The sequence below is a fragment of the Vulpes lagopus genome, chromosome 12 (genome assembly GCF_018345385.1).
Source record: "Vulpes lagopus strain Blue_001 chromosome 12, ASM1834538v1, whole genome shotgun sequence".
NCBI classification, from domain to species: Eukaryota; Metazoa; Chordata; class Mammalia; order Carnivora; family Canidae; genus Vulpes; species Vulpes lagopus.
Genome location: NC_054835.1, coordinates 46,156,129 through 46,172,010, shown reverse-complemented (window position 1 = coordinate 46,172,010; position 15,882 = coordinate 46,156,129). Strand labels below are relative to the sequence as shown.

General features: G+C 51.6%; 1 protein-coding gene across 5 annotated transcripts in view; it reads left to right on the top strand.

Annotated features, from left to right (window-relative positions):
- SCN4A (sodium voltage-gated channel alpha subunit 4) overlaps positions 1–15,882 on the top strand; it is a 45,395-nt gene that overhangs the window by 6,260 nt on the left and 23,253 nt on the right. For 2 of the 5 annotated variants that reach the window (XM_041725613.1, XM_041725612.1), the window contains exons 2-11: positions 4,269–4,378; positions 9,199–9,867; positions 9,957–10,075; positions 10,215–10,304; positions 10,575–10,703; positions 11,190–11,281; positions 12,863–13,159; positions 13,967–14,030; positions 14,265–14,406; positions 15,170–15,379. In XM_041725613.1, the coding sequence (XP_041581547.1) occupies positions 9,595–9,867; positions 9,957–10,075; positions 10,215–10,304; positions 10,575–10,703; positions 11,190–11,281; positions 12,863–13,159; positions 13,967–14,030; positions 14,265–14,406; positions 15,170–15,379 (1,416 nt within the window). In that variant the 5' untranslated portion in view covers positions 4,269–4,378; positions 9,199–9,594. Of the gene's footprint in view, positions 1–240; positions 299–4,268; positions 4,379–9,198; positions 9,868–9,956; positions 10,076–10,214; positions 10,305–10,574; positions 10,704–11,189; positions 11,282–12,862; positions 13,160–13,966; positions 14,031–14,264; positions 14,407–15,169; positions 15,380–15,882 lie in introns of all 5 variants that reach the window. The other 3 variants (XM_041725610.1, XM_041725611.1, XM_041725614.1) reach the window with 2 other exon arrangements.

Genomic DNA, 15,882 nt, shown 5'->3' with positions numbered 1-15,882 from the left:
CTTGCTTCCAATCCACGGAGAAACAAAACAGCCTGACCCTGGAATGCAGCTCTGCTGTAGATAGACGGCATACTTGGTTGGCAAGAGGCATGATGATTGGGACCTGAGCAAGGCCAGTAAGCTACCTGCCATCCCTGTGACCAAAGGAATGTGCCCTAGAGTGAACAGGGAAGGCTGCGAGGGGCAAGTCACATCCATTCTCTTCCAGAAGAGTTTCTCACAGTAGCTTTTATATCTCAGGCTGCTACAGCATGGCTGATACTTCTTGGAGGATTTCAGGCCAATGCAGTACCATTAGGTGGGTTTCTGGTTGTTTGAAGGATTGTATTTGAAAGTATAAGTTTCTTAGGAGAGAAAATTCTAGAAGCTTATGGTGGTAGAGGGATGGTGGTGGTGATGTCTATCCCGAGCCACGTTTGGCCAATAATTTGGGACAGTCACATTCACAGACACCCAGCTGTGAGGGGTGCTGGAGGAAAAAATCAAGATCTAGGCTTTCACAAAGACTAGAAGTGAAGAGGTCCAACGAACAAGAGGAACTTGTAAAACATAAAGTCCTATACCTAGATTTATACTAACCTTGCATTCTGAAACCATTATTAGTTTCAGGGGTTTTTGTCAGTTCTTTTGGATTTTGCACATAGACAATCATGTCATCTGTGAACAAAGACAGTTTTATTTCTTCCTTTCAAGTCAGTATGCCTTTTATTTCCTTTTCTTGTCTTATTGCATTAGCCAGGACTTCCAATACGATTTTGGAAAGGAGTGGTAAGTGGCAACATCCTTGCTGTGTTTCTGATCTTAGTGGAAAGCTTCTAGTTTCTCATCGTTAAGTATTATGTTAGCTGTAGGTTTTTTGTAAATGTTCTTTTCAGGCTGAAGAGATGCTCTACTATTCCTAGTTTACTGAGCTGTTGTTGTTTTACCATGAATGGGTATTGGGTTTTGTCAAATTCCTTTCCTGCAACTCTCGATATGATTATATGATTTTTCTTCTTTAACCTATTGATGTGATGGATTACATTAACTGATTTTCTTTTTTTTTTCTTTTAAGATTTTATTTATTTATTCATGAGAGACACAGAGAAAGAGGCAGAGACATAGGCAGAGGGAGAAACAGACTCCTTGTGGGGAGCCTGATGCGGGACTCAATTCCAGGACCCCAGGATCATGACCTTAGCCAGAGGCAGATGCTCAACCACTGAGCCACCCAAGTGCCCCTGATGGATTACATTACCTGATTTTCTAATGTTGAACCTGTCTTCCACACTTGGGATAAATCCCACTTTCTTTTTATATACACTGTTAAATTTGATTTTCTAATATTTTGTTTGGGATCCACCTGGATTTAGAAGAGTAAAATCAATTGCACAATATATATGATGGGGAAGATCTAATTTGACCTTAGTTCATGAGGAAAAGATCCAAGAGTGATTGCAAATTTCACATTATGAGTAGGCTGCTGAAAAAGTGTGTGCCATCTTGGGATGAATGACTACAAAGGGTGTCTGGGCGAGGGAGAAAAGGCCTCTCTCTGTGGTCAGACTATGTCTGGAATTGGGTGTTCCAATCTGGCAGCTCCACAGAGAAAGACAATGCTGGGCTGGATCTGCTCCAGAGAGAAGCTGCCTCGCCCTCCAGCGTCCTTACTCTCGGCTCCCTGCCTATGGACAGCTGGCCCCAGCTTGGCTCCCCAACTCCTGGCCCTTCTTCCCCCACACTCATCCCTGTCTACTCACTACCTCCAGGCCCCCAAGATGGCCTGACTTTACTCACCACTTCCGCCAAAACTTCCGTTTCAGTGCAGGTTCCGCTGGGGCTTCTCACTTACTAAATGGGCTCTGGCCCTGGCGCTCAGGGAGCTGGGTTTTATTCTTGGCGTGGCCTCTCATTTATCACTCTCTAAAATTATCTTATTTGCTTCCCTATTTTTTATCTGCCTCTTCCCTCTGGAATGCAAGCTCAGTGAGGACAGGGAGTTGCCACTGTTGTATCGTGGCCCCTAGAGCAGAGTCTGGCACAGAGCAGGTGCTCAAGAAATGTTTGTTGAATGAATAAATGTATGATCTGGGAGCTGTTGCTGCTCCTCTCTGGGCTTCAGGTTTTGCATCTGTGAAATGACAGAGATGGACTCCCTTGATCTCTTGAATTCTTGCAACTCTAACATTCTTAAATTCAGTGGGAAGAGATTGTCTAGAGCCCCCTGCAGGCCCTCAGCTGCCACATCTCTAGAACAGACTGGGGTGGAGGCCAGAGTCTGATCTCTGGCTGGTGGAAGGAAGGTTCAAACTGTCACACTGGCCCCCTTTACTCCAGGCTGTAGCTGGAAGTGCCGCATGGAGATGTGCCAGCATGACACCTAACCCATGACACAGAGCATTGTTGTGCTTTCCCTGCCAGGAAGCCACGGTGCACACATCCCAGATAACCTTTCATTCCTCCACAGGTGTCCACTGCAAACAGTATAGCTGTCCTGTCTATTCTAGACACATTGAGAGGATGGACAGAAGACAGAAACATGCCAGCTAACCCCCGCCCCTGTGAGGGGCTCTCCAAGGCTGCAGGGTGAAGTCCAGACTCCTAGGCCTGCCAGTCCAGGCTATGGCCAGCTGCCCACCCCACCCTCCCCAAATCCCTGAATAGACTGTGTCTCCACAAAGACTGACACAAATGTAGCTCCCTATGTCCTGCCTCTGTTTTTGCTCTGGCCACTCCCTCTCCCTGGAGTGTTCTTCCCACCCATTTCTCTGTGTTTATAACTTAAGCATCCTTTGAGGCCCAACGGAAAAGCCACATCTTTCCTTCCCTGACCCGGAAGTAGCCATCATCCATCTGAACTCCCATAGCACAATGACCTCCCCTCCTTAGGGCAAGCATCACTTTCTCCTCATGTCATAGTTATGTGTGCCCATAGCCACCTTCCCCCAATTACCAGCTCTCAGAAAGTAGGATGCCCAATTGGTGCATCATTGTGTCTTATTCAGAGCTAGCTCAGCTTCTGGCTTATGAACAGGATGGATGGATGAATGGATGGATGGATGGATGGATGGTTGGATGGATGGATGGATGGTTGGATGAATGAAATGTATCAGAATCCATTTTATTTTTGGAAAGATCTGTACCCAAATCTTCATCCTTTCATTCTTTCAGCAAACATGTATTGAGTGCCTACTGTGTGCCCAGTCCTGGGACTGGCTATGGTGACCAGTTCTGCCCTTTTGGTATTTCAGTCTAGTGGAGGAGACAGACAAATAAATTAGGCAAATTGCTCGTTTAAGTAATCACCAACTATGACATATGATGTCAAGGAAAACACAGGGGACTGTGAAGAGTAGAGAAGGAGAAAGTCACTTGGAGAAGAGACATTTGAGGGCAGCCCGGGTGGCTCAGGGGTTTAGCGCCGCCTTCAGCCCAGGGCCTGATCCTGGAGACCCGGGATCAAGTTCCGCATTGGGATCTTTGCATGGAGCCTGCTTCTCCCTCTGCCTGTGTTTCTGCCTCTCTCTGTGTGTGTGTCTCTCATAAATAAATAAATAAAATATTTTAAAAAAAGAGAGAGAGAGAGAGAAGAGACATTTGAGCCTAGACTGGGGGGTGAGATGGTAAAGCCATGTGAAGAGGGAGGGGAGCATAGAGCTAGGTGAAGGCCAAAGGCAGGCATGAGCCCAGTGGTCCAGCAGCTGGAAAGAGGCCAGTGGGACTGGGGCAGAGGGAGCAGGGAGGAATCAGGAGACAAGGGTGGAGACAGAGTGGATCACTTGGGCCTTGTAGGTCACCATGAGGTATTTAGGTTTTGTTCTAAGCACAACAGGAAACTGCTAGAGAAATTTAAGCAGGTGAAATAATATGATCAATTTCTTGTTTTTAAAAGATCACTGGCTGCTGTATGGAACTGATTTGCAGGGGGCAGGGGCAAAAGCAGTTAGCAGGAAATAGGCTATTACAAGAGATTATTGTAATATGGTCCAGGGGGAAAAGGTAGAGGTCGCATATATTTTGGATATGATATTAATGGAACTTTGGATGGGCTGGATGTAGATGAGGGGAAAATGAGCATTCAAAGGGGCACCCCAATATCTGACTAAAGCACCCAGATGAATGGATGGATATTTTCTGGGTTGAGGAAGACTGTGGATTAGGGCAATTGAAGAGAGCAAATGCTTCATCCAAGATACTATAGCTTGGCATACTTCTTAATCATCCACATGGAATGGATCAGCCTGGAGTTCAAAGGAGATGTTACAATATTCTTGCAAAACTCTTTACAGTCCTAGGAATGACGCCATCCAGATCGAGATTGAGCCCTGAGTAACTTTAGAGACTGGGGAGAGAAAGAGGAACAAGCAAAGAGATTGAGAAGAAGAAAGCAGCCAAAGAGGTAGGAGGAAAACCATGGATGTACTCTCACGAAGGCTAAGCAAAAAGAGCCTTTCCAGAAGGGGGCTGCAGCCAACTGGGTTGAATGCTTCTCAGAGGTTGAGGGAGGTGAAGACAGAAACGTGGTCAGCAGACTTGGCAGCAGAGGGGTGCTAGTGATTTGACAAAAGCCATTTAGGTTGAGTGGGGGGAATGGAAGCCAGGTTGGAATGGGCTGGAGTGAACAAAAGGTAAGGAAGTAAAGACAGCTGGTGTAGACACTTTCTAAGAAGTTTCTCCATGAAGGGAAACAGAAAAATAAGGCAATAGATGAAGGGAGGTATGAGGCCAGGAGGGTGGTTTCTGTCATCACTGCAATTATTTTTAAGATGGGAGAGCCTGGTCATAGACAGGAAGTTGATGGTGGTAGAGAGAAGATAACTAGAGAGTGAGGTCCTTGGGAAGGCAAGAGGGGTCAGGGCTGAGCCCATGTGGACGGCCTGGCCTTTGGCAATTCCTCCTCTGTTTTAGCAAGATGACGGAGGCAGAGGGCAGCAAAGATGTTTCTGTCAGTTAAATGGTGTGAGATGCTATGTTCTCATTGAAGGCCGAGGCAAAGTCACCAGCTGGGAGCATCATGGGGAGGAATGTGGGGAGGTTGTGGGATGGTTTTCTCAAAGTGGAAAAGTGAGGCCTCCAGAGAAACCTACTCTCCCAGGGCAGAAGTGAGGGCAAACATACCATTTGTAACCAAGAAATCAACTGTGAACCCAGCCAGGCCCAGCCTTTGCCCCTGCAACACCTGGCCATGTATGGGCTGACCCAGGAACAGCAGAGCTGGGACAGGTGGCCCGGGGTTTCCCCAGATGAATGGGATGGAAGGAGAGAGAAGGCCAGAGTTGAGAGTATTTTCGAGGAGGGATTATGATTGATGATGGCTGTTATAGTTGAGCTAGGCAAGTCAGAGGGTTCTGTTGGAGAAGAAAAAATGCAGGGAAAGGGGTTAAGGCCAGGAGAATCCCAAGGATCACAGCAACAAGCACTTGACTATGACCTGAGAAGTAGGAAGTGGGGGGCAAATATCAGAGGTGAGGCAATGTCTGGTCATGATTTAGATTCAGAGTGTGCAACAGGAGAAAGGGGCAAAGGTAGAGCATTTCTCTAATTCATTCATTCATTCAATAACGTTTTATGGAGCACATGGCTGGCTCAGTCAGTAAAGCGTGCAACTTTTGATCTTAGAGTTGTGAGTTCAAGCCCCACATTGGGTATAGAGATTACTTAAAACCTTTAAAAAAAAATCTTTTGTTCAGCATCAGGCAACTTGGTGGTACAAAGGAGAAATCCACTCAGCCAGGGTGCCCAAGGAGGGCTTCCTAGAGGCACTGGTTCTTGTGTAGGTTGAGTCTAGAAAGACAAATTAAAGTTCTCTGGGGTGACAAAAAGGAGGGGCTCCATAAGCAAAGGCCTGGAAGTGGTTGTAAAACAGGTTGGCCCATTTGTGAGGATGGAGGTAGTAGCCAGAGGATGGGTGCATGTGGGGCAGGGGAAGGTGGCAAGATAGGGACTGGATGGTGGTGAACCTGGAGAGCTAGGGAGGAGGGGTGTGGACATAGCATGAAACAATAAGAAGCCACTGAAGGTATAGGCAGGTTTGCTGAGATTTGTGATTTTAGAAATGTGGATGGTGGATTACAGGGGAGCCCAGTGGGAAGGAGGGAAGCAGATGGGGGGCATCTGGACGAAATATGAGATGGGTGATGAAGGAGTATGGAGAGCCTTGTGTGTGCCAGACCTGGGAATGGACCAGGTAAATCACCAACCAAAACCATGCCTCAACCTGCCTTACCAGGGAGGGCATTTCCCCCTCATATAACAAGACATCCAGATGTGAAGTGGCTTCAGGGCTTCACACATTCCTCTGAAGAGGGCAACAGATGAATTGACAATCAAGTGCATCAAGTGCGGATTTTGAAGGGAGAGATGAGGAGTCTGCCTGGGGCCAACGAGGATCACCAGGCTGGCTGCGCTGTCTGTGGGTCCAAAGCCCAGGGGAGAGCCCAGGGGAGAGAAGAGAGACAGGGATCAGGCAGCAGTCTTTAAACAGACCTATGCCAGTGTGCCAGGCACCAGATTCGGTGACCCCAAACCCCAGGCTGTGAGGAGGCCGGTTGGGGAGACGGATACTACAATCACACAGGCAGGGCATGAATTACCGTTGACCTTAGAGCTTTGAAGGCTCTGCTGCACAAAGGGAGCTGTGACTTCCCTGGTCTGGGGCCTTTGAGGAAGTGGGACTTTTTCTTTAAACAAAAAAACAATGCTTAAAAAAAGATTATCTCTCTCTCCCTCTGCCCCTCCCCCTGCTCTCTCTTTTTCTCTTTCTCTAAAAAAAAAAGCAGCAGCAGCAAGGCAGTGGCAGTATGAGGTCCTGAGCAAGGGGGGGGGGGGGGGGGGCGGGCAGCTGGAAAGAAACTGCTGGGTGTGGGTGCTGGGGGGCCTCTAGGGACTCCAGTGAGTGTAGCTTCCAGGAGCGCTGGGGTGGAGCCAGACAGTCTCTGGTTCTCTGTCGTCCCACTTGGGCCCCCATGAAGGGCAGAGTGGGCAGCGTCAGGCCAGAGGATTGTTGCCAGGCAAGGCCTGTGAACTGGGAGGGTGCCCAGCTGCCATGGGGTCTCTCACAGGCCATGTGGCAGGTCAGTGTCTTCCGTGTGGGTGTGACCGTGGGGCTGGTGATGGGATGAAGGCGGGAAGGCGTGTGGCCAGTGGCAGGGTGCGACCGATGGGTGTGTGCGCGTGTGTACATGTGTGTGCTCGCACGCTTGCACTCCCACCCACACAATGGGGCCGAGGAGCAGCTGAGGGTCAGCAGGGATGAGCAGAGTCATCCCCGTGGAAACACGACTCCCTGGGTGATGGTAGGGAGCAGCTGGGCGGCCAGGCTCGGGGGCGTGGCCGGCTCTGCCCAATGGCTCGGGCCTCTCCCTGGGCCGCCCTCCCCACCTGTTGACCAAGCCGCAGGGAAGTGCTGTGCTGGCTGGGCCAGGGGCACCACCAGGCATCTGCGCCCGCTGAGACAGGCTGCCCTCTGATGTAGGAAAAGACGTTAGGTTTCCAAGCCGACGGCCACGAAAGAATTCTTGAGACGCCTTTGGTGCAAAAAGAGATTTTATTAAAGCACGGGGACAGGACCTGTGGGCAGAAAGAGCTGTATCGGGGTCATAAGGAGTGGCCCATTATAGACTTCAAGTTGAGAGGGAGTTAGGGAGAGCGTCTCTAAGGAATTTTGGAAGCAGGTTTTCCAGGACCTTGAGGGGGCTAGCTATTGTTGGGAAAGGGTCATTTATTACCGTCTAATAAAACCTGAGTCATGAAACGCTTCAGATGTATATTAGTGGGTCATACACTTGGGGGATGATTGCCAACATGTATCTTGGGGGGTAGAGATAAAAGAAATTTCTGAAGGAATTTTTTTTTAGAGATTTTATTTATTTATTCATGAAAGACAGAGAGAGAGAGGCAGAGACATAGGCAGAGGGAGAAGCAGGCTCCCTGCAGGGAGCCTGATGTGAAGCTCAATCCTGGGACCTGGGACCCAGGATCACGCCCTGAGCCCTGAGCCGAGGGCAGATGCTCAACCACTGAGCTATCCAGGTGCCCCTAAAGGAATTTTTATGTGTTAAAGTAGACTTACAGGATCCTGGGGGGTGGGGCTAAGCTTGCTTTTTGCCTTTAGCAAAGTATTAACATCGAGGCAGTTGAGTTGCTAGAGGAATGTCACTCTGCCTGTTTCTAGGACTTGCCAATGGGCTCTAGATAGTAAGGAAATTTAATAATTTCTCTTTTGCCTTTGTTTCCCACATCACCCTCCAGTGTAGCTCCACATGCCTCTGGCCCGGTCTGTCTGAGCCCCTGTGTAGAGGGGTGGCTCTGGGGTGTCTAACCAGGCATGCCTTGCCATGGCTCATGTGACTGGGCCACAGTGGTCCCCTGTGCCTGCCTGCTGATGTGGGCCACTCCCCAGGGCCTTTTGGAGAAATGAGCTACCACCACCCTTCCACAGGGAATGGGCTCAGGAGGGCTGGGCCAGAGTGGGGCTGTCAGGAGAGGCCAAGGGACAGTCCACACAGTTACCACAGGCCTCCAAAACTCCGGTGCGTGCCTCTTCATCTGCCCCATCCACACAGGGACCACCAGCCAAAAACAGTCCCTGGGAGCTCTAGCCCTGCCCCCACCATTGAAACTGTCCATGTCTTTGTCCCTTGTGTCCTCCTCTTCCACATTAGCATCTGCAAGCGCTCCTGACATAGCTTGCATCCTCCTGCTCCAGCCGCTCACTTGCCCACAGGTTGGATCCCACAGATTCCACGGGAGGTCGTGGGTGGAACTCTGCAGAGCCTGGGTCCCTTCCTTCTTCTCTCTCCTAGCCCAACATCACACTTCCCCACAGCTCGGGACAGGGTAGCCCACACCACACATCTTTCTTTCCCCTTCCCTCCAGGCCAGTGAGGGCAAATACAGGCAGATTCACTATATTCTCCTTTCTCATGTCTTGGCAGACATCACTAATCAATCACAGCCATCCTTTTGCACCAAATCTGGCTGCAGCCTCGATGGTTGCTGCCTGCATCTCCAGGCAGCCCATAGCAGCAGGTCCAGGTTACCCCTGAAGATGGAATCCATTTGCCATTCCTGCTTTAGGCTGCTCCCACCAGGCCCTTCATCTTGCCCCATGCATGGTCCTCAGACCCACCTGCACATTCATATCTGATTCCTTTCCACCTCACTGCAGGATAGAGGCCACTTGAGCATAGCCAGCTGTGGTTCTCTCTGTCCCCATAGGCCGAGGCCACACAGTTCCAGAGCTTGGGCCCAGGAGGTGACTGAGGGCACTGGGGCATTGCCCCCCCAAGTCTCCACACCGAAGAGGATCCAGTTGGTTTGCTGTCATCCTGAGGGCAGCCAACCCCCTGCTGGGGAGAGTATGGTGCCGGGCGGGGGGTGATGCTCTTATGTCCAGCACCTGTGCAGCAGCGGCACCCAGGCCTTACAGGCACATCTCCCAGTCCCGATAGGGCTTGCACACTGACTTCCCCAGCCTGGCCCCAAGTCAGGGAGGAGGTGAGTAGCGGAGAGCAGGCCCCGGGGCGGGATAGCCGCCCAGCCCCTGGGGGGCTGCACACTGCAGCTGCCCCAACTCCCCACCACCCTCCTGGCAACTGAGCCCAGGATGCGAGGATGGCCAGCTCATCTATGCCCACCCTGGTGCCTCTGGGCCCTGAGAGCTTGCGCCCCTTCACCCGGGAGTCCCTGGCAGCCATAGAACGGCGGATAGTGGAGGAGGAGGCCCGACAGCAGCGGAACAAGCAGATGGAGATTGAGGAGCCTGAAAGAAAGCCACGCAGTGACCTGGAGGCTGGCAAGAACCTGCCTCTCATCTACGGAGACCCCCCACCAGAGGTCATCGGTATCCCCCTGGAAGACCTGGACCCCTACTACAGCGACAAGAAGGTCTGGCCTGGTAGAGTTTCCTCTCCCTGCTTGTCCATCATCCATCTGTCTGCCTGTCCCTAGACCTCACGGCGCTCTCTCTGCCGCAGACCTTCATTGTCCTTAACAAGGGCAAGGCCATCTTCCGCTTCTCTGCCACACCCGCTCTCTACATGCTGAGCCCCTTCAGCATCATCAGACGTGGTGCCATCAAAGTACTCATCCACTCATATCCTGCCCAAGTGGGGCGAGTGCAGGTGAAGGAAGGGGTTGGGGATGGGGAAAGCCAGGTGCTGTAGGCGAGGAGGCCCTCCGTCCCCCCATTCCTCCCCACCTGCTCCCTCACTTTCCTTGACTCTCCCCCTGACGCTGTTCAGTATGTTCATCATGATCACCATCCTGACCAACTGTGTGTTCATGACCATGAGCAACCCGCCTTCCTGGTCCAAGCATGTGGAGTGAGTACCCCCCTCCTCGGAACACCCCTCCCCAGGTCTGGGACACAGCCCACTCCATGGGTCTGTATTCTAAGCATGCCTTGAGTGGCACTGCTCTTGCCTTCCAGGAAGACACCCACTGTAACTGTCAACCCCATCAACACTGTAAGCCCCCGGGGTGGTGCACACTATCACTCTCACCGATATCAACACCATAGTTCATTTTTGCGACCTCCCTCCTGAGAGGTCCATCATTGCCACACCTGGCCCTGGCCACCCTCTCCCCACCAGGTACACATTCACAGGGATCTATACCTTTGAGTCCCTCATCAAGATGCTGGCCCGAGGTTTCTGCATTGATGACTTCACATTCCTCCGGGACCCCTGGAACTGGCTAGACTTCAGCGTCATCACAATGGCGTGAGCAGGGTCTGGAGGGCATCCTGAGGTTGAGGAGGGTGAAGAGGGGAGCAATCTCAAGAAGGGTAGTTGAGTGGGCTGACCCACTGGGAGGTGGACTGCTAGTGGGGGTGATGGGCAGCTGTGCAATGAACTGCCCAATTCTATGGGCTGCCATTCCTGGGGTCTGGCTTGAAGGCAACTCCACATGGCATGTGCAACCACACATGGCAGCCCAGGGCCCCAATCCCACAGGCCCTTACACACTGGGAGAGCTGCCCTTGCCACTCCCTGCTCTCAGCAAAGCTCCTGCACTGTCTTCCCCAGCTCTCAGGTCTCAATAGGAACCTTGGGGTGTCTGATTTGGCCTTCCCCCAACCCCTGTGGTAACCCCAGCCACAAGGAATTCCAGAGGAATCCTCATTCTGGGCCTAGAGAAGCTGTGATTTCTGCCCTAACATCCATTTCCGACTCTGACACAGCCTTTACTCCAACCCCCCTGCCCAGGTACCTGACGGAGTTTGTGGACTTGGGCAACATCTCAGCCCTGAGAACTTTCCGAGTGCTGCGGGCCCTGAAAACCATCACAGTCATCCCAGGTACTGGAAAGGAGCAGAGACCCTCTGCCTAGGCCAGCAGGCCTCCCCCGCACCTCAACCCACATCCAGGCCTGGAACCTGACACTCAGATCCAAGAGCCTGACCCAGGGTCACAACACTCTCACACCACAACCTGGACACGGTGGGGCAGAGGGCATGGCCAGGGAGGAACAGGGGCTGGAGGCTGGAGGATGGGCATTCGAGAGGCAGCGTAACAAAGTAGTTAGAGCACAGACTCTGAGCCAGACTACCTGAGTTCAAGTCTCATCTCCACCACTTCCTAACTTTGACCTTTGACCTTAGGCATAGACCTTTGTCTATGATGCAGTTTCCTTATCTATAAAATGTGTGTAATAATAGTACTGCTCATTGGGGTGTTATGAGGATGAAGTGTGCATGGAGAGTGTGTTAAATAAGATGAACAGACTGGGGAGAGCAGAGACCTCCCACCGAGAGAGAGAAAGGGAATGAGTGATGGAAAGGCCCAGCCTCCAAGTGCCAAATACAGAACACGCCACAAACCCACTGAGCAACCAGGCCAGGGCAATTCCAAAGTAGTGCATCAAGAAGCATGAAATACGTAGAAGCCAGGTCACCCAGACCCTCAAAAAAGCACATGGAGAAACCAGACACAGTTCCCAAATGGACAGAAAGATAGTCTGAAAAGGGATGGAGAACAGACCTTGGAAGGAAGGTTTAGATCTGAATGCCAGAAAGTCCCATAGTTTTCCCCTAATCCAATACCCTCAAACTGTGGCTAAGGAAGGTCTTGAGAGGGGAAGTGCTTCCCAAAGGCCACACTGTTCACTGGCCAGTGAGTGAAGGCCACAGTATTCCTTAACACTATGCTTCCAGCATCCTCAGAGCTCAGAGGGTTTTAATAAGGTGGCTGCTTTCCACATCAGGTTAAGAAAAAGAAATGAACTGATATGGAAGTGTGTGTCACTCTGATTAGGCCCAAAGAAGTTATGGCTCTTCCATAAATGATGGGAATCCATCCCTGGAAGTCTGTAAGATTTTCTATGCCTTTGTCTGTCCAAAGGGGCGGTTGCAATAATATCTCCTCCTCAGTCTAGAGCTGCTGTTCCTTGGGTGTTACAGGCATTATAAGAAAAAGGGGTCTGTCGTCAAGTAAGTTAAGGCAACATGGTATGAAAGTTTTGTTTGTTTCTGCAGGACTTTGGTAGGATAATCTACAGTCTTTCTCTCAGAGCAGAATCTAGAACTGAGTCTTTCCCAAACATTTATCGAACCCCTCTCTTAAAGACACAGCTTGGGCAATCAGTGTTGTATAGGACATAGTTTGGGAGTGTTGACCTGGTGACATTTCTTCAACTCCACCATGTGTCTGTGTGTTGCTCTACGAGTGAGGCAACAGCCAGGAAAGGCTTTATAGTACATTCTTCTAGTGGCTGAGACTGTGGCCATTTAAAGGCTCCACATCAAGGATGCGATCAGAGAAAGGTGGGACTCATTTGGGAAGCCTTCAGGGAAGTGGTCAAGTCAAGCCTTGAAGGAGATGCAGGAGGCAAAGGCTTGAGGGGATTGGAGAGTGACTACTCTTACCTTCCTGCCGGTCAGGGTTGAAGACGATCGTGGGGGCGCTGATCCAGTCGGTGAAAAAGCTGTCGGACGTGATGATCCTCACCGTCTTCTGCCTGAGTGTCTTTGCGCTGGTGGGGCTGCAGCTCTTCATGGGAAACCTCCGGCAGAAATGCGTGCGCTGGCCCCCACCCTTCAACGACACCAACACCACGTGGTACGGCAACGACACATGGTATGGCAACGACACGTGGTACGGCAACGACACATGGAACAGCCATGAGAGCTGGGCCAGCAACTACACCTTTGACTGGGACGCCTACATCAATGACGAAGGTAAGAACACAGGCTGGGGAGGCCGGTGGGATCTGTCCCAGCCCCAAGGACAGCCCCTTGTGAGATAAGTAGCAGGGGGGGGCACCTAAGCTTAAATCCATCCCTTGCCAGCTTGGGGAACCTCTGACAAGTCACTTGGTCTCCCTAACCCTCAGAACCCTCACCTCTAAAACTGAGGCAACAATGCCTTCCGCAAAGGGTGAGTGTGACAGTGACTGCCCCGTGGTTCTGAAAACCCTCCAGCTTTTGCTATGAAAAGCAGCGGCCCATAGTGCCCGTTCCCCTAACCTACACACTCCCTATTTTCCTCCATAACACGGCATGCTGGCACCCTGGCAGGGCCACCACCCCCGCACCCACACACTCACCTATTCACATGCCATCCTTCCCAGGGTCACACGCACAAGCCGCACATGCTCACACAGCCACGGTTAGTCCACACAAGGCCTTCTGGCAAATTAGAAAAAGGTACTCCTTCAGCCTGGCCCCCGGATTCCAGCTCCCTCCCCAGTCAGGGGGCCCTGCGCAGGTGTGTGGTGGCCACATGCATGCACACACACGCACTATCCCTGCTGCATCCTGATGGCCCATCCACACATGGGGGGCGCTGAGCTGACACGACTTGCCGCTGAGCTCCCTGTAGTGTATCTACCCAGAGACCTTAATGGAGGGGCAAGGGCAGCCAGAGAGCCTCCATCTGGTGCATGTGGTCCACACAGACGTGCCCATGGGCGTGCAATGGGTGCATGTGTCCACAGTGTCTCCACATGAGTGATATGTTTCCTTTGTGGCCTCTGACTCCCAAAGGGAACTTCTATTTCCTGGAGGGTGCCAATGACGCCCTGCTTTGTGGGAACAGCAGCGATGCTGGGTGAGTGATACAAGGGAGTGGGAAAAGGTGGCCCAGAAGTTTCAGAAGATGGGAGTGGATTAGGGACAAGAAAGTGGGGGCCAGTGGGAATGTAAGGAACACCCATGTGAATGGAACATTTCCCTGTTTGGGGGACACAGACAGGACTATAGGATTTTTCCTCGGGATCCCCCATCTGTCCCTCGGCTGGAGTTCTCTTCCCTCACTAACACCAGCACCCCATTTTATCCCCAGGCACTGCCCCGAGGGTTATGAGTGTATCAAGGCTGGACGGAACCCCAACTATGGCTACACCAGCTATGATACATTCAGCTGGGCCTTCCTGGCTCTCTTCCGCCTCATGACCCAGGACTACTGGGAGAACCTCTTTCAGCTGGTACTACTGCCCCCACTCTGCTTCGCAGCCCCACAACTACCTCCCTCCAGCCCACAGCCTCCTCAGGGCATGGCAGGACCCATAACAAGGCCACCTCTTCCCTGTAGATGGCTTTTTGGAGCCCTCTAACACTGGGGACCTGCCCATATCTGAGCCACAGCCTCTCTTCCTTCACCCCCTTTGCCATAAGCACTGAGATCTGGGCCTGGCACAGACTCCCAGCCCTCACAGTAACCAGTAGGGTAGCTTAGAAATTCAACTCTGCCCCTACACAATTATTTAGCTTCTACTATTTGCATGGTAGGCAGGTTGAGTCTGGAGCAGCAGTGCCTTCTGGTCCCTGGTAATGTTTCTAACACTGAAGATACTCATGAGAATAATAATAATGGCCACTATTATTTGTTGAGCTCTTATTAGATTCCAGGCACTGTAGCAGCTGTAGGATTCAAGGTGACCCCAAAGCCCTGTTCACCAATTTTTTTTTTTTTAAATCCTGGCTCTCTGATCTTAAGATGTTTGTCTCAGGTCCTCAGGGCTCTCTGAGCCAAGACACCAGGAAAGTCTGGGCCCCAGGTGTATATTTTGAATGTGGCTTAGCCTGCCAAGGATGGCCATACCCTGCCTCAAGGTCCTCAAATCACCAGGCTCTGTGAGCGACCCTCCCTGTTTACCTATCTGGGCAATGGGTATGTGGAGAGGGATGGTGGGTGAGAGCAGGCAGGGTCCCCTGTGATGCTCCCTCTCTTTCTCCCCCTACTCTCAGACCCTTCGAGCAGCTGGCAAGACCTACATGATCTTCTTTGTGGTCATCATTTTCCTGGGCTCCTTCTACCTCATTAACCTGATCCTGGCGGTGGTGGCCATGGCGTACGCAGAGCAGAATGAGGCCACACTGGCTGAGGATCAGGAGAAAGAAGAAGAGTTTCAGCAGATGCTGGAGAAATTTAAAAAGCAGCAGGAGGAGCTGGAGAAGGTGTGGACTCAGGGAGAGGAGGTTGAGGATCCAGGAATCTCCCTGGCCCTCAGCCTGGCTTCTCCTGCACAGGCTGAGGGTGAAGGAGAGGCATGGGCTAGGGGCTGCAAGGCAGGGTGAGCTTAAGGCCCCAGGCTGGAGGTTTTGGTGGGATGGGAAGCAATAGAAAGAACATTCTGCAGCTCTGTGCCTCCATTTCCCTATAAACAATAAAGAATCTGGGGTAGTTAAATCTGAAGTAACCTTCCAGCTCAAATATCTATGGTCTTGGGATTCTTTCTGGGCAGGATATGGGCCTAGGGAGAAGTGAATCCTGTTGAGGCCCCCAGGGTGCAGCTGCCCATTTCCTCACCACCTGAGTAGAGGGTCAGTCAAGGCTTCCAAGAATGGGGGGTCTTCAGGGATGAAGGTCTCCAACTTTGGTCCCTACCCTGGTCAATCTCATCACCACCAAAGTCACCCCCACAACCTGCACCGGGCTCAGCACAGGACAAGAAGAGGGG